The following is an 18,865-nucleotide window of genomic DNA, read 5'->3' as shown; positions in this document are numbered from 1 at the left end:
TATATTGATATTGTGTCTAATGCAATACAAGATGTGCTAATTTATAGCTACTCTATACAAAGGGCATACTACACCTATTCCAATGTGGGACAACTACATATCTATATCTAACACTCCCCCTCAAGCTGGAGCATACAAATCATATGTACCAAGTTTGTTACATATATAACCAATGCGAGGACCGGTGAGGGACTTGGTGAAAATATCTGCAAGTAGATCATTCGGCCTCACAAACTTCGTAGTAATATCTCCTGAAAGTATCTTCTCTCTTACGAAGTGACAATCAATCTCAATGTGTTTAGTTCTCTCGTGAAACACCGGATTTGATGCAATTGAAGGGCAGCTTGATTATCGCACACAAGTTCCATCAGACTGATTTCACCAAATTTCAACTCCTTGAGCAATTGTTTGGTCCAGACTAGTTCACATGTTGCCATAACCATTGCTCGATATTCTGCTTCTGCACTAGACCAAGCAACTACTTTCTGTTTCTTTCTTTTCCAGGACACCAAATTTCCTCCTACTAAAACACAATATCCAGACGTAGAACGTCTATTAGAAGGTGATCCTGCCCAATCAGCATCTGAGTACCCAACGATATGCTCATGACCTCGATCCTCAAACAGTAATCCTTTGCTTGGAGATGATTTTATATACCAGATAATGCGGACGACTGCATCCCAATATCACAGGGAGAATTCATAAACTGACTTACAACACTCACAGGATAAGAAATGTCGAGTCTAGTCACTGTGAGATAACTTAATTTACCAACCAGCCACATATAGCTTGCAGGATCGCTAAGCGGCTCCCCCTGTCCTGGCAGAAGTTTAGAATTTGGATCCATCAGAGTGTCAACAGGTATGCAACCTATCATCCCTATCTCCTCAAGAATGTCTAAAGCATATTTCCTTTGAGAAATAACAATACCTGAGCTAGATTGAGCAACCTCAATACCTAGAAAGTACTTCAGTCTTCCTAAATCCTTAGTTTGAAAATGCTGGAAGAGATGCTTTTTCAGATTAGTAATACCATCCTGATCATTGCCAGTAATAACAATATCATCAACATAGACTACCAGATAAATACATAGACTTGAAGCAGAGTACCGATAAAACATAGAGTGATCAGCTTCACTACGAGTCATGCCAAACTCCTGGATAACCGTGCTGAACTTACCAAACCAGGCTCGAGGAGACTGCTTAAGACCATAAAGTGACCGACGCAAGCAACATACAAGGCCACGAGACTCCCCCTAAGAAACAAAACCAGGTGGTTGCTCCATATAAACCTCATCCTCAAGATCACCGTGAAGAAAGGCATTCTTAATGTCCAGCTGATAGAGGGGCCAATGACGAACCGCAGCCATGGATAGAAAAAGGCAGACTGAGGCAGACTGATGCCACTTTAACCATAAGAGAAAAGGTATCACGATAATCGAGCCCAAATATTTGAGTATATCCTTTGGCAACAAGACGGGCCTTAAGTCGATTAATCTGGCCATTGGGACCAACTTTGACTGCATAAACCCAACGACAACCAATAGTAGATTTACCTGAAGAAAGAGGAACAAGCTCCCAAGTACCACTTGAATGTAAAGCAGACATCTCGTCACTCATAGCATGTCACCATCCTGGATGAGACAACGCTTTACCTGTAGACTTAGGGATGGAAACCGAGGACAAAGAAAATATAAAAGCATAATTGGGAGATGATAGATGATGATAACTCAAACCAACATAATGAGGATTAGGGTTAAATGTGGTCTGTATACCTTTTCGAAGTGCAATCGGTGTATTAGGAGCAGGGTCCGCAGTAAGAACAGGGTCAGGTGCAGGACGAGAACCAGTTGGGCCTGATTTAGGGCGCAGACGATGATGATAAGTCAAGAGTAGTGTTCTTGTGACTTGGGAACTAGGAGGAACAACACTAGACTCATCAATGGTTAGTATGGGTGAAACCTCTGTGTTCGAAGGTGGAGGAGGATCTATAGGAAACTCCTTAAAGGTCGGTATAGGTAAGACCTCAGATATATCATGGTGGTCAGCAGAAGCAAAGAAAGGTTTAGACTCAAAAAATGTGACGTCAGCTGAAATAAGGGACCTATGAAGATCAGGTGAATAACAACGATATCCCTTCTGAACACGAGAATAGCCAAGGAAGACACACTTGAGAGCATGAGGAGCTAACTTATCTTTCCTAGGGGCTAAGTTATGAACAAAACATGTGCTCCCAAAAACACGAGGTGGAAGAGGGTATAAGGCTGACTGGGGAAACAATACTGAATGCGGAATATGATCTGTAATGGGAGATGAAGGCATCCTATTAATCAAATAACAAGCTGTGAGAACTGCAACTCCCCAAAAACGCAACGGAACACTAGATTCAATTAGAAGTGTGTGAGTAGTCTCAATAAGGTGCCTATTCTTGTTCTCTACAACCCCATTTTGCTGAGGGGTATAAGGACAATATGTTTGATGAATAATTCCATGAGAAGTCATAAACTGCTAAAACTGAGAAGATACATATTCTAAGGCATTATCACTGTGAAAAATGCGAATAGAGACACCAAATTGATATTTTATTTCAGTACAAAAACTCTGGAATATAGAGAATAACTCAGAACGATCTTTCATTAAGAAAAACCAAGTACATCTTGAGTAATCATCACTGAAACTAACAAAATAACGAAATCCCAAGGTTGAACTGACTCTACTAGGACCTCATATATCATAATGAACCAAGGAGAAAATAGACTCTGCATGACTCTCAACACTAGCGAAAAGGAAGCTCGGTATGTTTCCCAAGCTGACATGACTCACAATCTAATGTATTCAAACTGGATAAACTAGGCACCATCTTTTGAAGTTTGGATAAACTTTGATGTCCCAAACGACAGTGGATTAGGTCCGGAGGATCGGTAACTAGGCATGTTGTGGAAGGACTGAGTGAATTAAGGTAGTAAAGGCCTTCTGATTCACGTCCTGTACCAATTGTCTGTCCCGTACTGCAGTCCTGCATAATAAAAGAATCATCAGTAAAATATATACCATAATGGAGGGCACAAGTCAAACAACTAATAGATGCAAGACTAAAAGGACAACCGGGGACATAAAGAATGGAATCTAGGGTGATAGAAGACAATGGGTTAGCTTGTCCAACTCCTTGTGCCTTAGTTTGACATCCATTGGCTAAAGTAACAATGGGAAGAGACTGTGAATATACAATATTCGACAAAAGTGATTTATTACCAGAGATGTGATCAGAAGCGCCTGAGTCCATGACCCATGGTCCAAGAGTACTAGACTGGAAAACACAAGCAAAAGAATTACCAACAAAAGTATCAGTCTGGGCAACTGAGGCTACTTGTGGAGATGTCTGCTCACTTGCTCGATACTGAAGGAGCTCATTATATTCTTCTTTAGATACAAAAAAACCTTGGTTACCTGTAGTCTCGGTCTGAGAAACGTAAGCATTTTTGGGTGGACGACCATGTAAGGAATAGCACATTTCACGAGTGTATTCAAGTTTGTTACAATAAGAACACTTGGGTCTAGATCTCCCAAAACGGCCTCGTCCTCCTCTATTCTCCATAGTTTGAGACGCCTGAACATCCACTGCCTGCGATGCGAGAACAGAGGAATCCAGTATTTGTGATGAGATCACTGGGTGACTTGGTGTTGTAGCAAGGCGGAGTAATCGAGAGAACAATTCATCAATTGTGAGAACAGTCGGACTAGCCAAAATATGGTCTCGCACTGAATCAAGATCATTAGGAAGTCCAGCGAGTGTAAGAATTAGAAACATCTTTTGTTGCTGCTCTTGTTGTTTTTGCCACACTAGCAGAAACTGGCATTAATGTCTCAAATTCCTCCATGACTACTTGTACTTGACCCAAGTAAGTAGACATATCTAATTCTTGCTTCTTTAAGTTTTTCATCCGTGATATCACATCATAGAAGCGAGATATGTCATTAGTGTATAAGGTACGAGCCTTTACCCAAACCAAATAACATGTCTGAATGGACGAAACAAAGGCATCAACTTGGAATTAATAGAACGCCACAAGATGCTACATAATTGAGCATCAATCTTTGCTCAAAGCGCTATCGCCTTTTCATCTCCTTCGCTAGACTGTTTAATTAGATGATCTTGAACACCTTGACCTTTACACCACAACTCGACAAATGAAGCCCAAGCTAAGTAGTTTGAACCTCCCATTAAAGGTTTCGAAGTAATCATAATACTAGAGCTTCCAGAACTCATGTTTTTAGACCCAAAAGCATCAATTTCCAAAGACATCGCTGTAAATTATTACCAAATTAGAGAAATAATCAAATGTAATCCACTGAAACAGAGTAAGGAACAATGAAACAGAATAAGGAAATACTGTAGCTGTAGGACTATTACTGTAGTTGTCGGGAAAATTCAAAGTGGTTGGAATAAAATAAAAATAGTAGGGGTAGGATCGGAATTACCAGACAACCCAACTGTTCTGAAGAAACGTTTTCAAAAAATGGCCGGAAGTCCACTGAAATCACTATTCATGCCAGAAAAATATAAAAGTGGCCCATGCGACGTCGGAACTTCGCCGGAAAATTTTCTTCTGGTGGCGCATGGCGGGGCGTAGAGGGTATTCTGACGGAGACTTTTTTATGGGTTGGTCGCCGGAGCCCAATCTACTTCATGGTGGTGTTGATTTTTGCACAACACTGACGAAAAATGATTTTTTTTACTTGCGGCAGACCTGCCGGAAAAAGGCTTCCGGTCAACAGATTTTCCTTTTCGGAGTCGCTGGAATTTATGCACGGCGATAAATCTCTTATGATTGCTCTGATACCATGTGAGAAGGCACGGGAGAAAATATGATATATTGATATTGTATCTAATGCAATGCAAGATGTGCTAATTTATAGTTACTCTATACAAAGGGCATACTACACCTATTCCAATGTGGGACAACTACATATCTATATCTAACACGTTATAATGAAACCGTCACTTCGTGACTGATGTGGTTGCAGGAAAACCCTAAAAGACGCTGCGAAACTGAAGAACTAGTTGTATAAAACCACGTGGCATGATCATTAAATGAAAGTGATGAACGTCAAATCGGTTCAGAAAAGGGTATGATAATATTCGAAAAATGTCGGCAGAGAATTTCCGCCATAAAAAACTTTCCACTTCCTCGACTATTCAGTAGAGAATATTCAAGAAAGTGGGGGGACTATCTGTATTGGTGGTGAAAAAGAACTACACGTGGAATATTAGACTGTTGACATGGCATGGCGCGTGGAACAATAATATAACGACATGTGGCAATATTATTTGATAGAGAAAGAAAAGGTACGAGAAGAAATACGCACGAGACGGGACCGGACCTAACATCTGTCAAGGAATGAATAAATAGTAAAAAGAAGGAAAGATACATAGATCGAAAGAAAATAAAGAAAGGGAATCAGAACAAATATAAGGCATTTATAGCAATAAATGCGTCAGTTATGAGAATCCAAAATAATGGGCAATCAATATCATTACTGCCCATAATTAGCCCAAATTATGGGGAAAACTGTTACTATTGTATATTTATATAAGGACAAAGAATTCTATTTGTAAGGACACATGTGATACATACAAGATTGAAATATACACTTTACTTTTCTGTTTTCTCGAAATTCTCTTCTTAGACTTTGCAATCAATTATTTCCTTAGTTATTCTTGTAATTTTCAAGTGAAACAAAACTTGATTATCAGTAATCCGTTTTCTTCTAAAATTAGACTTTGACCGAAAGATATATTTTTGGTTAAACAATTTTCTTGATATCCTACCAGGTGACATTAGAAGAAAATACTGATTAAGACTTCAAAACATGATTAAGCATAAGCGAGAGACAATATTCTTGGTTCCAGAGCTTCATAAAAGTGATTTTAAACGTTGGATAATTCTAGTGTTTAAATTTCCAAATAGGGAAAGTAGGGAGATAACTAACAAGTGAATTTTATGTTACTCAATCCGTACAATTATTTTGGCTTTATGAGGAAAACATAATTCAAAATTACTAGAAAGGAGTCTTGGAAGGAGGGGACAAACTGCTAATTTTAGAAAGTGCATCGCCAAGAAAAGTACAGAATAACGGGGGCAATAATGAGTACAGTTAAAGTATGTGCAAATTATGTGCCCATTTGGTAAATCTTTTTTCTTTTTTTTTTTTTGGGAAAAAACTTGATTATTTTAAATAGAATTTATATTATATATAATGACAATGTAAATATTATTTTACTTTATCTCGGTTTAATCTATGACAATAAATTAACTAATTTTTTATTTAGTTATTGCAATAAATACTTATCATAAAAATTTAATTATATTATATTATATAAGTGACTTGATTATATAAATCACTAGTGGCTAAAGCTTTCTACAAGTATGGTATATCTAGTAAAATCAATTGGCTAATGATCGGAGGCGGAGTCAGAATTTCAAGTTTATGAGTTTCGGATTCTATTCGTTTGAAGTTACTGAATTTTAAATTAATAATTTATACATATTCAATGGAATTTTTAAGACAAATATAGGGTTCAAACAAAAGCTACTAGATTCGGTCGAACCTGCTCCCGACACTCTAGCTCCGCCCCGGCTAGTGATAGTGCTTGTTGGTGAAAATACAATTACAGTTGAAAAATAAAATATCTTCAGGCTGAGGCGCGGATATCTCGCTCTCTTTAAGAAGATTCAAGCCCATTGCGGTAGCATTTTCACCGGTCCAGCAGTAATACTCTTGACTTGTCCCCTCCAAGATACAACGATCCGACAATATAGTATGACTCGAACAAACTCTACACAAGTTGTTGAGTCCAAAGCTCCACCAAGATGAATACTTTTCTTCAACAAAAATAATATTCTTTTTTGTCCTACAATAAGCTCCACCAAGTTGGAGACTTAGATTTTCTCCTTCCCTTAACTATCTTTTTCACGAAACCAACTTCACTTTTTCATATACACTACCATATTTTTTTTACACACAAACACAAGGAAGAAACACAACTATTTATAGGTGCATAATATCTTCCATGAAATAAATAATAAGGTAGCGGGATAATAAAATTGTAGAACATGGTTGGTAGTTACAAAATTTAACCTTTAATGGGTAATTAGTGGTAGATCATGATATTAGTGGTTTCATGAGTTATACCAAAATAATGATCACTTTCTTGCCATTTATAACCATTATTTTACAAGAAATAATATACTTTAATATTATAATTTTAATATTAAAATACACTAACACCAACCGTGCTTTAGGGCCGTTGTTGATCATGTATACTATTTTGGGGGATTTGCATCTATACCCGCTTTTTGGGTCATGTTTTAACTTGTGCCTACTTTGCAAAAAAAATTGCAAGCGTACCCACTTTTTCGCATAACTTCAGCATACGGGGCTGAAGTAGCAAAGGCAATCACGCAAAACTTCAGCATTCTAGTAGACGAGCCTGAAGTGGCAAAAGCAATGCGCTAAAGTTTTTTTTGTCCTGGATAAGATGCTGAAGTTATTTAGTTCATTTATAAAAACTTCAGCACTAAAATAGCTGAAGTTTTTTTGTCCTGGATTCATTAGTTTTGTCATAAAGTTTTTTCAAAAACTTTAGTTCATTTGTAAAAACTTCAGCACTAAATAAGCTGAATTTTTTTTGTCCTGGATAAGCTTTTTCAAAAATTTCAGCAGAAGATGCTGAAGTTATTTAGTTCATTTGTAAAAACTTCAGCACTATATAAGCTGAAATTTTTTTGTCCTGGATTTATTAGTTTTGTCATAAAGCTTTTTCAAATACTTCAGCAGAAGATGCTGAAGTTATTTAGTTCATTTGTAAAAACTTCAGCACTATATAAGCTGAAGTTTTTGAAAAAGCTTTCTAACATACTAGATAAATAATCACCTCATTCTTTCATAGTGTATTACTACTATAAAATAATTAGATTGTCAACAGTATCTAAATCATAAATTTTGGAAACAATAAACGTGAAAAGAACATAATTACGTGGAAATATTCATAAATTATTGTCTACTAACTTACGTACAACAACAATAACAACAACGACCCAGTATAATCCCACAAGTGGGGTCTGGGGAGGGTAATATGTACGCAGACCTTTCCCCTACCCCGAAGGGTAGAGAGGCTGTTTCCAGGAAACCCTCGGCTCATAAAAGCAACAGGAGCCGATATATTAGTACCATAAAAATGCATAATAAAATAACAGCAGACCCCATCTCACTTACGTAATTATTTATAATTTATTTTTAAATAATTTGATAAACATACTTATGGCAATCATCTCATGAACTGAAGTTTCATAGCAGCACCAACAGAAGAAGAAGAAGAAGAAGAAGAAGAAGAAGAAGAAAAGAAAACGAAGGAGAAGAAGAAAGGGGACTGAAGTTGTTTAAAAAGTAGGTACAAATTAAAACTTTTAAAAAATTGGGTATAGCTTAAATGGGGCGACAAACCGGGGCCGTCCAATTTTTACTACTATTTTTAGGGAACATAACCCATATATGTTAAAAGCAAAGGCCATCTAGTTGCAAATTTCACTTTGTTACCCCTTTGACTTCTTCCTTTCTTAGACAACCCTTTAATCATAACGAGTCCACAATACTTCAATCTCTTCCAGTGGAATTAAGATGATGGTCCAACTCCAATACAGTCAAAAAGAGATTGGCAAATGAAAATGATGGATGATTTAAAAGTCGATCCCCGACACTTTTACTTGTTCCACGTTAGGGTCGTTGTCCAACGGGACGGACGAAATTATCAAGACGAGACGGAACGGACTTTAATCGGGACGGGCCTTAAACAGGTCAAAATAAAGGGGACGACCCGGTATGCCCATCCCTTCCTGCTAATAAACGTGATGGGATGGGATGGGATGGGACGGGACGTGGGCCCTATGTGAGCCTTTTTAAAAAAATTATTTAAATATTTAAGCATTAAATTTAGCAACGGTTACTTTTTTATAGATAGCAACATTTATTTTTTTTAAAGTTGACAATGACTAAGTTTTAAAAGTTTGTAACCATTAGTTTTTTGACTTTTTTAATAAATTTAAAACTTAATAAATTATAAAAAACTAAGTAAAGAATTATAAAATATTAAAACAAAAGACTTGTAACGAAATATTTTTAGTAATTATTATACACTTGCAATTTATTTAATATAATCTCAAGCAATAAAGTAACTAAGTAAGACAATTCATAAAATAAAAAAAAATTAAGGCTAAAACCTTTTATTTTTGGAGGTAGGGGCTAAAAATGGCCGTTTATAGCCATTGCCAACGGCTAATTTTGAAAAAAAATGCTATTAGCCAACGACTCTTTTTCGAAAACAAAAAATATCACGCGGGCTGGCGGGACGGAATGGAACCTTAATGGGTCGGCCCACGGGGACAAAATGGATATCCCGTCCCTTCCCTTCCCATGTCTTGTTTAATATAGGCCTAGTCCCGTTTAACATTTAGTCGGCCATGATAGAAGGGAACCGAGACCGGGATGGACCAGGCCGACCGTCCCGTTGCACAACCATATTCCACATATTGAACAAATTTTCAAGTGGACACCTATAAACATTCAAGTGAAGGAGTTTAAATAACATGATGCAGCTGGAATTTGTAGTATGGGATAATACTAAGGGTCGTTTGGCAGAGAAACAAGTTATTTCAGAATTATAATAACAACGATTAAATAGTGATGAGATTATTTAGTGGATATATTTTTGTTGAGAGATGTTTGGTACATTTAAAAATGAGATATATGAGGTAGAATATAAAATATATGTTTGGTGTTTACTAGATAGGTTGAGATAAATTTTATTTCGAATTTTAAGCTGGCCTTTTGTAAAGGACTTAAGGGCAAGAGCCTTGAAAAAAATATTTTTATTATTATAGTATTTTATTTTAGAATTAAATAATACCAATATTATTATCCCACTCTTAATGTGGGATAAATTTGTAATGCCAAAAAAAAAAAAAAACGTTAAGTATTACGTCGTCGTTCAAGCCCTAAGTAGAAACATCAATTTTCAAATAAAATTCAAGATGTATGACACATAAATGTCATATGGGAAAGGTCATAGGTTCGTCTATAACGGAGGAGAAGTAAATTGGAATAAATCATAAATATTAAAGAGAAGAAAACAAACATACTTGGATATGGCCTTACTTTAAATAATCATATCTCTCAATATATTATGATTTTGAGCTACGATATATCAAATGAAATCTCTCTGAGTCTAGTTTCAATAGATTCAAACTGTTTGTCATTCTGACACTCCTACAATAAGTTATGATCTTTTTACTCAAGAGTACCAAAAAAATTTGGTTCTAAGAAATTGCACTGGCGCGGTTCCCTGCACAGCGCCAGACTCAGGGCGACAGGCCAAAATGGTCCAAAAAATTCAGAAAATTAGGTCTCTAATAATCCTCTTAGAGCGATGCCCGCGCGGCTCGGTAGGCCAAATTTTAGTTTGTTTGACTTTAAAATAACTAAAATAAATGGATACTTTGGGGAGAGAGAAACCTAGTTATTTCTATCGTGTTCTGAAGATGTTTTTGAGCGTAAGAATGACCTAGGGCTTTCTCAATCTATCCAAGGTAAGATCACTACCATAAATTCAAGCTAAAAGCTCTAGATTAGCATTGTTTAACACTTAGAATTTCTAAATTCCTAGATTCTCCGAAAGAATCCAAAGGACTTTTCAAGAACCCAAGACCTAGCTAAGGTTTCCAAAAGCAACATCTAAGATAATTTCTTTGCTCTCTATCATCAAGATTAGAAACTTTATAACGCATTATAATGTTTGAGTAATTGAAAATGATAGAATTTATGGGTAAAAACCTAGTTATAATATTATGGCCAAGTATAATCGAATTTGGTGAATTTGGATTAAAGTTAATGGTTGGAATCTAATCCCCTTATTGTAGATCTTGAGAGGTTTGACCACACAAATTTGTTTGTAGAGTTCTTGACAGTCGCTTGCGATAAGTTGAGTTTACGGTCCCAGATAGCTAAGTCAAGGGTCCGATGAGAGAATAATTGATAAAAAAGTTATTTGATAAAAAGTGGCTGATTGTTCTTAAATGTAAATGCTTATACTGTTTGTTTGAAAACCTATATTGCTTAAATTCTATGAATCTATTATTAGTTCATGATACAAATTATCTTATAGAAATATAATTTCCTTGCATTATAACTCAGGAAGCTCATAATATCAGAAGAAATTGAATCACTTGTTTGGTTGATGCAGGTTATTATGCCATTACGTTTATTTATTTCAATGTGGATTTGATATATGTGACCACATACGAAAAGAGAAAATATTCTAGTGGATATCCTATCCACGAGGGCTTAGTGAGCGTGAGCTAATTTAGTGAACACTTTATCCATAAGGGCTTAGTGTGCGTGAGTTGGTCTTGTGGATATTATATCCACACGGGCCTAATATACGTGAGTTAGTCTAGCCGCTCTATCGACGAGGGCCTAACGAGTGTGAGTGTCGTGGTTGCTAGTCTAGCTACCCCACATTCGTAGATGTTCTATGTTCAGATTCAGATTCATAAAAAGGAAAATGTGGTTAGCCTCCCCAAGTGTAAAGTCGCCAAGACCGAGAATTGGGACAGACATCCTCACATTTGCAGGTGCCATTGTATGCTCAAATTAATATATTTTGGGAAATGATTAACCTCCCCGAGTGTAAAAGTTCCCAGGGCTGGGGATTGGCCAACCATCCTCATACTCGCAGGGCTCCACTGTTTGTTAGATAAAGTTTTAAAAATAAAGAAACTTAGGTATATTCATTTATTATTACTTAGCTCAGATTTCATATTTATAGTACAGCTCTCAATTTTAATGTATTAATTCAACTTTTCGATTTTATGATACAATCCTGATTCCAGATTCCATATTACAACTCAACTTTTGGATTTCTGTGTTTAACTTACTAAATTGCTTAAGTTACATTTATTTCATCCTTATTATAACTCTTTAATCCAGAAAAACTTTGTTTTCTGCTTGGGAAGTGCTAAACAAAACTTACTGGGTGCCCTTAAAGATAGTTAGCCCATTTTGGTTTGCGACGTTATGTGGCGAGCCTTGAGTGTATAGGTGACGAAGCTCGTAGCTAGTTTCCGGATTTCATGGATCCATTAGGCAGACTCTATAAATTTCGTTCTAGCGGCAGTTGATTGTTTCCACACCCTATCTATATAGATATTTTTGTTATTCTAGAGGAATGTCCTAAAGATATTGTTTTCAATTTTAGTCCTTAAAAGGCTCATGACTTGTCCTTAGTGGGTCCAGAATTTTAGATAAAATTTTGCTGAACTTCTATTAATTTTTATGACTATAATATAAGAGTTATTCTTATTTTGTTTACTTTAATAATTTTATATAAGCACTTATAATAAGATAAAATATGGCTTGTTCGATGAGCAAGGTAAGTTGAGCGCCATCACATTGCACCTCAATTTTGGAGTGTGACAAAAATAATGCCATAATATTGTATAATTAATTTAGAATTGTTAATCCTAAATTAAAAAATTTAATCAAACGCTGAAAAAAATAATTTCGCATTTAATTTTGGGATATTATCCAATATTCCACCTACCAAACGACCCCTAAGGGCAATTAGGCCACATACTAGATAGGTCCAATGACTGTTGGTTCCATATGTTTTTCATAAGGAGTCCTTAAACGGAGTTAATATCAAGGCGGAATACATCTGAAGACACTTAAAGTTGAGATCATTTTTCATTTAGACATCTAAACTGAAGGTTGTTCCTATTGAGCACTTATACTACACTAAATTTGTTCCAATTTAAACACTTTTTTGACAATTAGCCAAACTTACAAAGTGTTTGCAATGCACTCGCGGCTGACGTGGCGAGTGACAAATAAAAAAAAATGACATATATCATTTTGAGTTAAAAAAAAAAGAAAAAAACTATTTTAAAATCTATTTAGTAAACAAAATAAAATAAGATTCTCAAAAAGAAAAAAAAACTTTAATTTACACCCAATCAGAAAATGACACATTATTAACAAAAGAAAAGACAAAACAAGGACACATTGGTGTTCTTGAAATCATTGTTCTTGGTGTTCTTCACTATCTTTATGTCTATTCTTGTTCCAACCACGATTTTAATCCAAAATTTCAAGAGAAACTCCTCCAAATTTGTTATAACTTCAACTAAAGATTCCCTACCAAGGCTCGAAGATAACCCCAATATTAATTTCTCAATTTTTCATCAAATCAAGTAACCCATTTTAAACCGTCAAGCTTTCTTAAATACCCCATTAATGGTGTTTTGACTTCAAATGAAGAATACGGTCCTACTTCGATTTCAATCAACTGAGACGGTTGTTGGTTCAAACTTTCGACCTAAATTAATGGTGGAGGCACAACAATGATGAAAGTGGGGGAGACAATGGTGGAAGTGATGGTGGAGAAGAAGAAGAAGAAGAAAGCAAGAAAGAAAGAAAAAGAAAAAATGAAGATAAAATCTGGTTTTTGGGTTTTCACGCGCCTATTTTGGGTGAAGCTCACTCTATGTGCCAACTCAACAAGAAGTGTAATTGGAAAAGTTTAGTGTAGTATAAGTGCTCAATAGGAACAACCTTAAGTTTAGGTATCTAAATGTAAAATGATGCCAACTTTAAGTGTCTACGGCTGCACACTCCAATCCGTAATGCGTTGCAGTATATGTTAAGGATGCCAAATAAAGTATAAGAAATTGGGTACGCTTGTCACAAATACCACATGGAATCAAATGATGAAATGTATCATAGTATTTACATTTTTGTCTAGACATAATATTTGGACCTCAAAGTGAAGAATACTCGAGCAGAAAATAGGAAAATTCTCCTACTACTTTTATGACTAGTCTGCTTTGTCTTTCTGCACACTCACTTTGAAATATCAGCAAAAAATGCATTAAGCTGTCGACCAACTAAATATCTCAAAACATAGGGTAAACTGTTGGTTATTACTAATCACCCAATAAAATAAGGCATTTGTGCTGCCGGGAACACAATTCATGGGGGATCCACATGATAGAGCATCGAGTTAATTGATTTTGTGACTCTTTACAAATTTGTTTTAAATTTTATGACCCTACCTTTTTTTTTTACACATGAGAGATTTACTTTTATATATACGAGATCTAAAAATATATATAATTTTCTTAATTTAAACATTATAAAGGGACATGATGTACAAATAACACGAGCGATATAAAAGAGAAGATCATTTGTGGAGTTCACAGTGAAAACCCAAAAATAAATAAGGGATAATTTGAGTGAAATTTTTATGTTTCAACTAGCTAACTTAGCATTTAACTTATATATGTTGACATGAATAAAATACTTACATTATCATTGTAATTTGTAATTTAATTTATTGTAACAAATTTTATGTTATAAAATCCAGAATAGGTCAGCCAGCGTAACACTAACGAGGCTACCCTAATAACATGTGTTTGTCTCTTATTTTTGGTAAAATGCTGAAATATTGTTATTGTATCGGTTTCATTCATAAGGTGGTTTAATTAACTTAATTATTAGCTAGTCCACCATTATGGCCGTTGAAAGAGATGATCTTTTCACCAAGATATGACTATTTAGGGTTTGCAATGAGAACAAATCGTCTATATCTTAGAAGAGAACTTGAGTTGTGGACAAAGGGAGTTCGTTCACTGAAGATTTCAAACAAAATTGTTGAACCATGTAGTCGTAGTGGATCCATAATTTAAGGTCTATGGGTTCAACTTAACATATAAGGCTTTAGTATTGAACCATTTATACTTTTAAAGTTATGGGTTTATGTATATTATTTATTAATATTTTAATAATTTTTTATACATAAATTTATATTTCGAGTCGAAAATACTGGGTTAAGATGAACCTGGTATTCGTAAACTTCATCCACCCTTTGATTTTTGTAAGGGGAAACCAATAAGTTTTCTAAATTAATGCTCATTTCCTTCCAATTTAATATGTGGTACCGGTTGATTTAACACGGAGTTTGAGAATAAATATTTTTTTAAAAAAATTATGGTCTAAACTAAAAAATAAAAAATAATATTATTTTTAAATATAACAAGATGATATTTCCTTTTGAATAAATTAAAAAGGAAAGAGTTGAAATACTAGAGATACCAAATTTGATGTGACAAGACAATGCAACCGAGGAAATGACAAATGCTAATGACATATTTGAGTGACCTCTCTCCTTCTTACTCTGTCAGAATATAATTCCTACCCAAATTTGGACGTCCTTTTACCGAGTCCGGAATTAAAATGTGGTTCTTTTGGACTCAAACTACACAAATAAATGATAAAAAAATGATATTTTTATATATAGCGTCATAATACCTGGCGCTATATACAACAGTAACAACACTGTTAATGTATAGCGCCATGTATTGTGGCGCTATACTGTAAAATCTGACACGTCCAGGTATAGCGCCACAATACCTGGCGTTATACATACATCATTAATGTATAGCGCCAGGTATAGTGGCGATATACATAGATATTCCTGGCCCCACCAATAATTCGTGACTTCAATAATTTAAAAGCGTATAGTGCCAACTTTTTGGGCGCTATACCTATATAAAAAAAAATTTCCGGCTAGCCATTTCCTATATAAAGAGGTTAGGATTGTATAGAAATTCATTCAAAAAAATTTTTACCTCTTCTTGAAACGTTTATTGTTCTTAAATTCTCCAGCATTTTTTCATTATGTCTGAAGAGCGTAGAATAAGAGTTTCATTATATTGGGGGGGGGGGGGGTGAGGTTGTGATGGAGAATAACTCCGTGGGCTACATTTTACCTTCTCAGTGTCATGTTAAATTGCCACTTACAATAGAGTACGATAAATTGATATCGTTGTTATGCAAAAAAACTGAGTGTGAGGAAACGTTCAGTGATACTTAAAGTAACCGGAAGATATCCGTATTCCATCACTCCGCAAGGGGTTGCTTTTTACTCGGAGTTTAACATCGATGATGATGAAACTTTGAGTGATTTTCTGAGGACTCCGGACGAATGCCGGGAATTTCTTGTAATCACAATGTTGGAGATGTACATGAAGGTCGAAGACGTTCCCAAAAACGAGGTTGTGCGTAGCAGAGATAACTCCTAGTCATCGGGTGGTTATTCTGGAGCAGTTTTTGCCGGACAGGTTTCAGATGAAAGAGTTTTCCTTGATTTAAATTTATCACCGCCGGCGAATGAGCAGCGAGAAAATAATTTATACCCTGCTTTCCATAATTCACAAGACGAGTGGTAAACTTCAATTTTCATTTGTGTTAATTATGTATATTTTTGGCGTATTGAATTTGTATTAACGCTCATATATTTAATAGGGGGTACCGACCGGATATGAATTTTACAAGTGGCCCATCCGGTAGTCATCACTTAATTAAAAACGTCCATCATGAAATTTCATCACATTACGACTTGTAAGTGAAGTGATATAGCCATATGGAAATCATTTATTAATTCAGTAGCTTATATTTTTGTTGGTTGTGCAGTGAAAACGAGCAAGTTGAACCACCCGTACTCACTCAATTGACCGAAAATGACGTATTACATCGGGATCTGGCAGATGCACAGAGTGAGGAACAGAACAGTGATTACGATAACAATGCCGATGAATCCGGAGACGAGACACCCTTTTTCGTGAGGATGGTGATGAGCAGGATGAGGAGGAAGGACCTGATTTGAAGAGAGACCCCCTAGACGAAGAGTGTATGAGTCCGAAGTGCCGTTTCATTCAAGGGAGATTCCTTACATTGATAACTTGCCAACCGTGCCGGATGTGGAAGCTCTAACAAGAGATTTTGATGAAATCCGGACAACAATGTGGGATGAGTCTGGACCAACGGTGCTTGCAAAGGGGATGTTTTTTCCTGATAAAACGCGCTTAAGCAGGGATTGTAAAATGCACAACGTAAAAGAGTGTCGTGAGATGCAGGTATGGGAATCAAGTCCGATGGTATACAAGGTTGTTTGCCGCAGGTGGTTTTGGCCATGTAATTGGATGTTGCGTGCGACCAAGAAGAAGACAGGTATGTGAAAAGTGGGTAAATACATTCCCACCCACACATGCGAAATGGACACATTCAACGGGAATCACTTCAACTTGGATATTGACTTGATTTCTCTTGTACTTATTCCGCATATCGAAGCGTCCATAAGGTATACAATCAAAGAGTGCATTACATCGGTCCACCAGGAATATGGCCATACCATTACGAAAAGAAAGACATTTCTCGGGCACAAACGAGCATTTGAAATTGTCTACGGTAAGTGGGATAAGTCATTTGCATCTCTGCCAAAGTACATAGCCGCACTGCAGCACTTTAACCCCTGGACAGTTGTTGACTGGAAGCTTGAGCAGAGTCCGGGAACACCAGAATACATATTCAATTACGTGTTCTGGGCGTTTAAGCCAGCAATTGATGGTTTTTTGCATTGCCGGCCAGTAATATCCATAGACGGAACTCGTGTCTATGGAAAGTACGATATCAAGCTATTGATAGCTGTGGCAGTGGATGCTAATGGACAGATATTTCCTCTAGCTTTTACTGTTTGTGCCAATGAAATCACAGAGACGTGGACGCTGTTTTTGAACCACATGAAAGAGTACATTGTCAAACAGCGTTCAGGTATTTGTCTAATATCTGATCGGCACGGTGGTATATTAAGTTCTGTGGAGAACTTGCCCGCATGGCAAGAACCTTATGCATACCACCGTTACTGTGTGAGGCACTTTAAGGCCAATTTTCAGAAGGCATATCCCAACAAGGATCTACATGATTTGATGTGGATGGCAGCAACAGACCACCAACAGCATAAATTCCGGAGGCATATGGATTCTATCAGGCAAGAAGACGAGGCAGCCTATCATTGGTTAATGCGACATGACCCTGAAAAGTGGATGTTGCATGCGGATAGTGGCAGACGATGGGGAATTCTTACTACAAACGTGTCAGAGTCCTTCAATGGGTTATTGAAGTCGGCAAGAGGATTGCCCGTCACAGCCATGGTGCGGATGTCGTTCAAACAGATGACGGAGAGGTTTGTTGAACGGTCTGCAGCTGCAACGGAATTGATGCAGATGAGTGTTGAATTTATGCCAGTGCCTATGAAGAGATTTGAGAAATACAGCCGGCGAGCACATTGGAATTCATTTTTGCAGTATGATAACGCAAGAGGTGTTTTTGAAGTTCGCACCGCTATCCATAATAATCGGGGTAATAATGTACATACTGTAAATGAATCTGTAAGGTTATGCTCCTGTGGGAAATGGTCCATCTACCACATGCCTTGCTCACATGCCATCAAATGTTTTCAACGTGTTGGGTATGCAGAGACCAACTATGTTGATCAACAATATAGTGTTTCCAAGTACCTAAACACATATAGTAGTCAGTTGCAGCCAGTGGGTGCTGAGCATTATTTGCCTCCGGAACCATTTAAAATGGTGTGTAACAAGTCCTATTTGCGTAAAAAACAGGTGCAGAAGAGAACACGTATACGGAACCAAATGGATGTTAGTGACACCGTTTATGTGCGCAAATGTGGTATATGCTCGCAAGCAGGACACGACCGTCGTAAATGTCCTTCAGCTGGTTTAGGTGGCAAAACAAGCTCGTGGTGGGTGTTCTTCTAGTGTACCTAACTACCCATGAGTTGATGTTGTAATAATTAGTTGTTATGTCTATATTGCAAGATTTATGAAATAAAATTATGCTTGTTAACTATGATTTGTACTTTCCCATTTTACCTATTTAAATAATAATTTAATAAA

General features: G+C 36.4%; 1 protein-coding gene across 1 annotated transcript; it reads left to right on the top strand.

The window, feature by feature from the left end:
• The first annotated feature begins 16,912 nt into the window (after window positions 1-16,912).
• Window positions 16,913-18,470, top strand: LOC138883380 (uncharacterized). The gene is made up of 3 exons (XM_070164061.1): window positions 16,913-17,026; window positions 17,288-18,280; window positions 18,426-18,470. Exons 1-3 carry the CDS (start codon window positions 16,913-16,915, stop codon window positions 18,468-18,470), a joined length of 1,152 nt encoding a protein of 383 aa, XP_070020162.1.
• Window positions 18,471-18,865: the final 395 nt, after the last annotated feature.

Source organism: Nicotiana sylvestris, chromosome 12 (genome assembly GCF_000393655.2).
Source record: "Nicotiana sylvestris chromosome 12, ASM39365v2, whole genome shotgun sequence".
NCBI lineage: Eukaryota > Viridiplantae > Streptophyta > Magnoliopsida > Solanales > Solanaceae > Nicotiana > Nicotiana sylvestris.
This window is presented reverse-complemented; position numbering and strand designations above follow the sequence as displayed.

Bases quoted from the DNA above. Each gene is read 5' to 3' on its own strand.
- LOC138883380 (XM_070164061.1), top strand. From the start codon at position 16,913: ATGTGGGATGAGTCTGGACCAACGGTGCTTGCAAAGGGGATGTTTTTT. The intron at 17,027-17,287 runs GTATGGGAATCA...TCGGTCCACCAG, and splicing joins AAGAGTGTCGTGAGATGCAG to GAATATGGCCATACCATTAC. The intron at 18,281-18,425 runs GTTCGCACCGCT...TTGGGTATGCAG, and splicing joins ACGCAAGAGGTGTTTTTGAA to AGACCAACTATGTTGATCAA.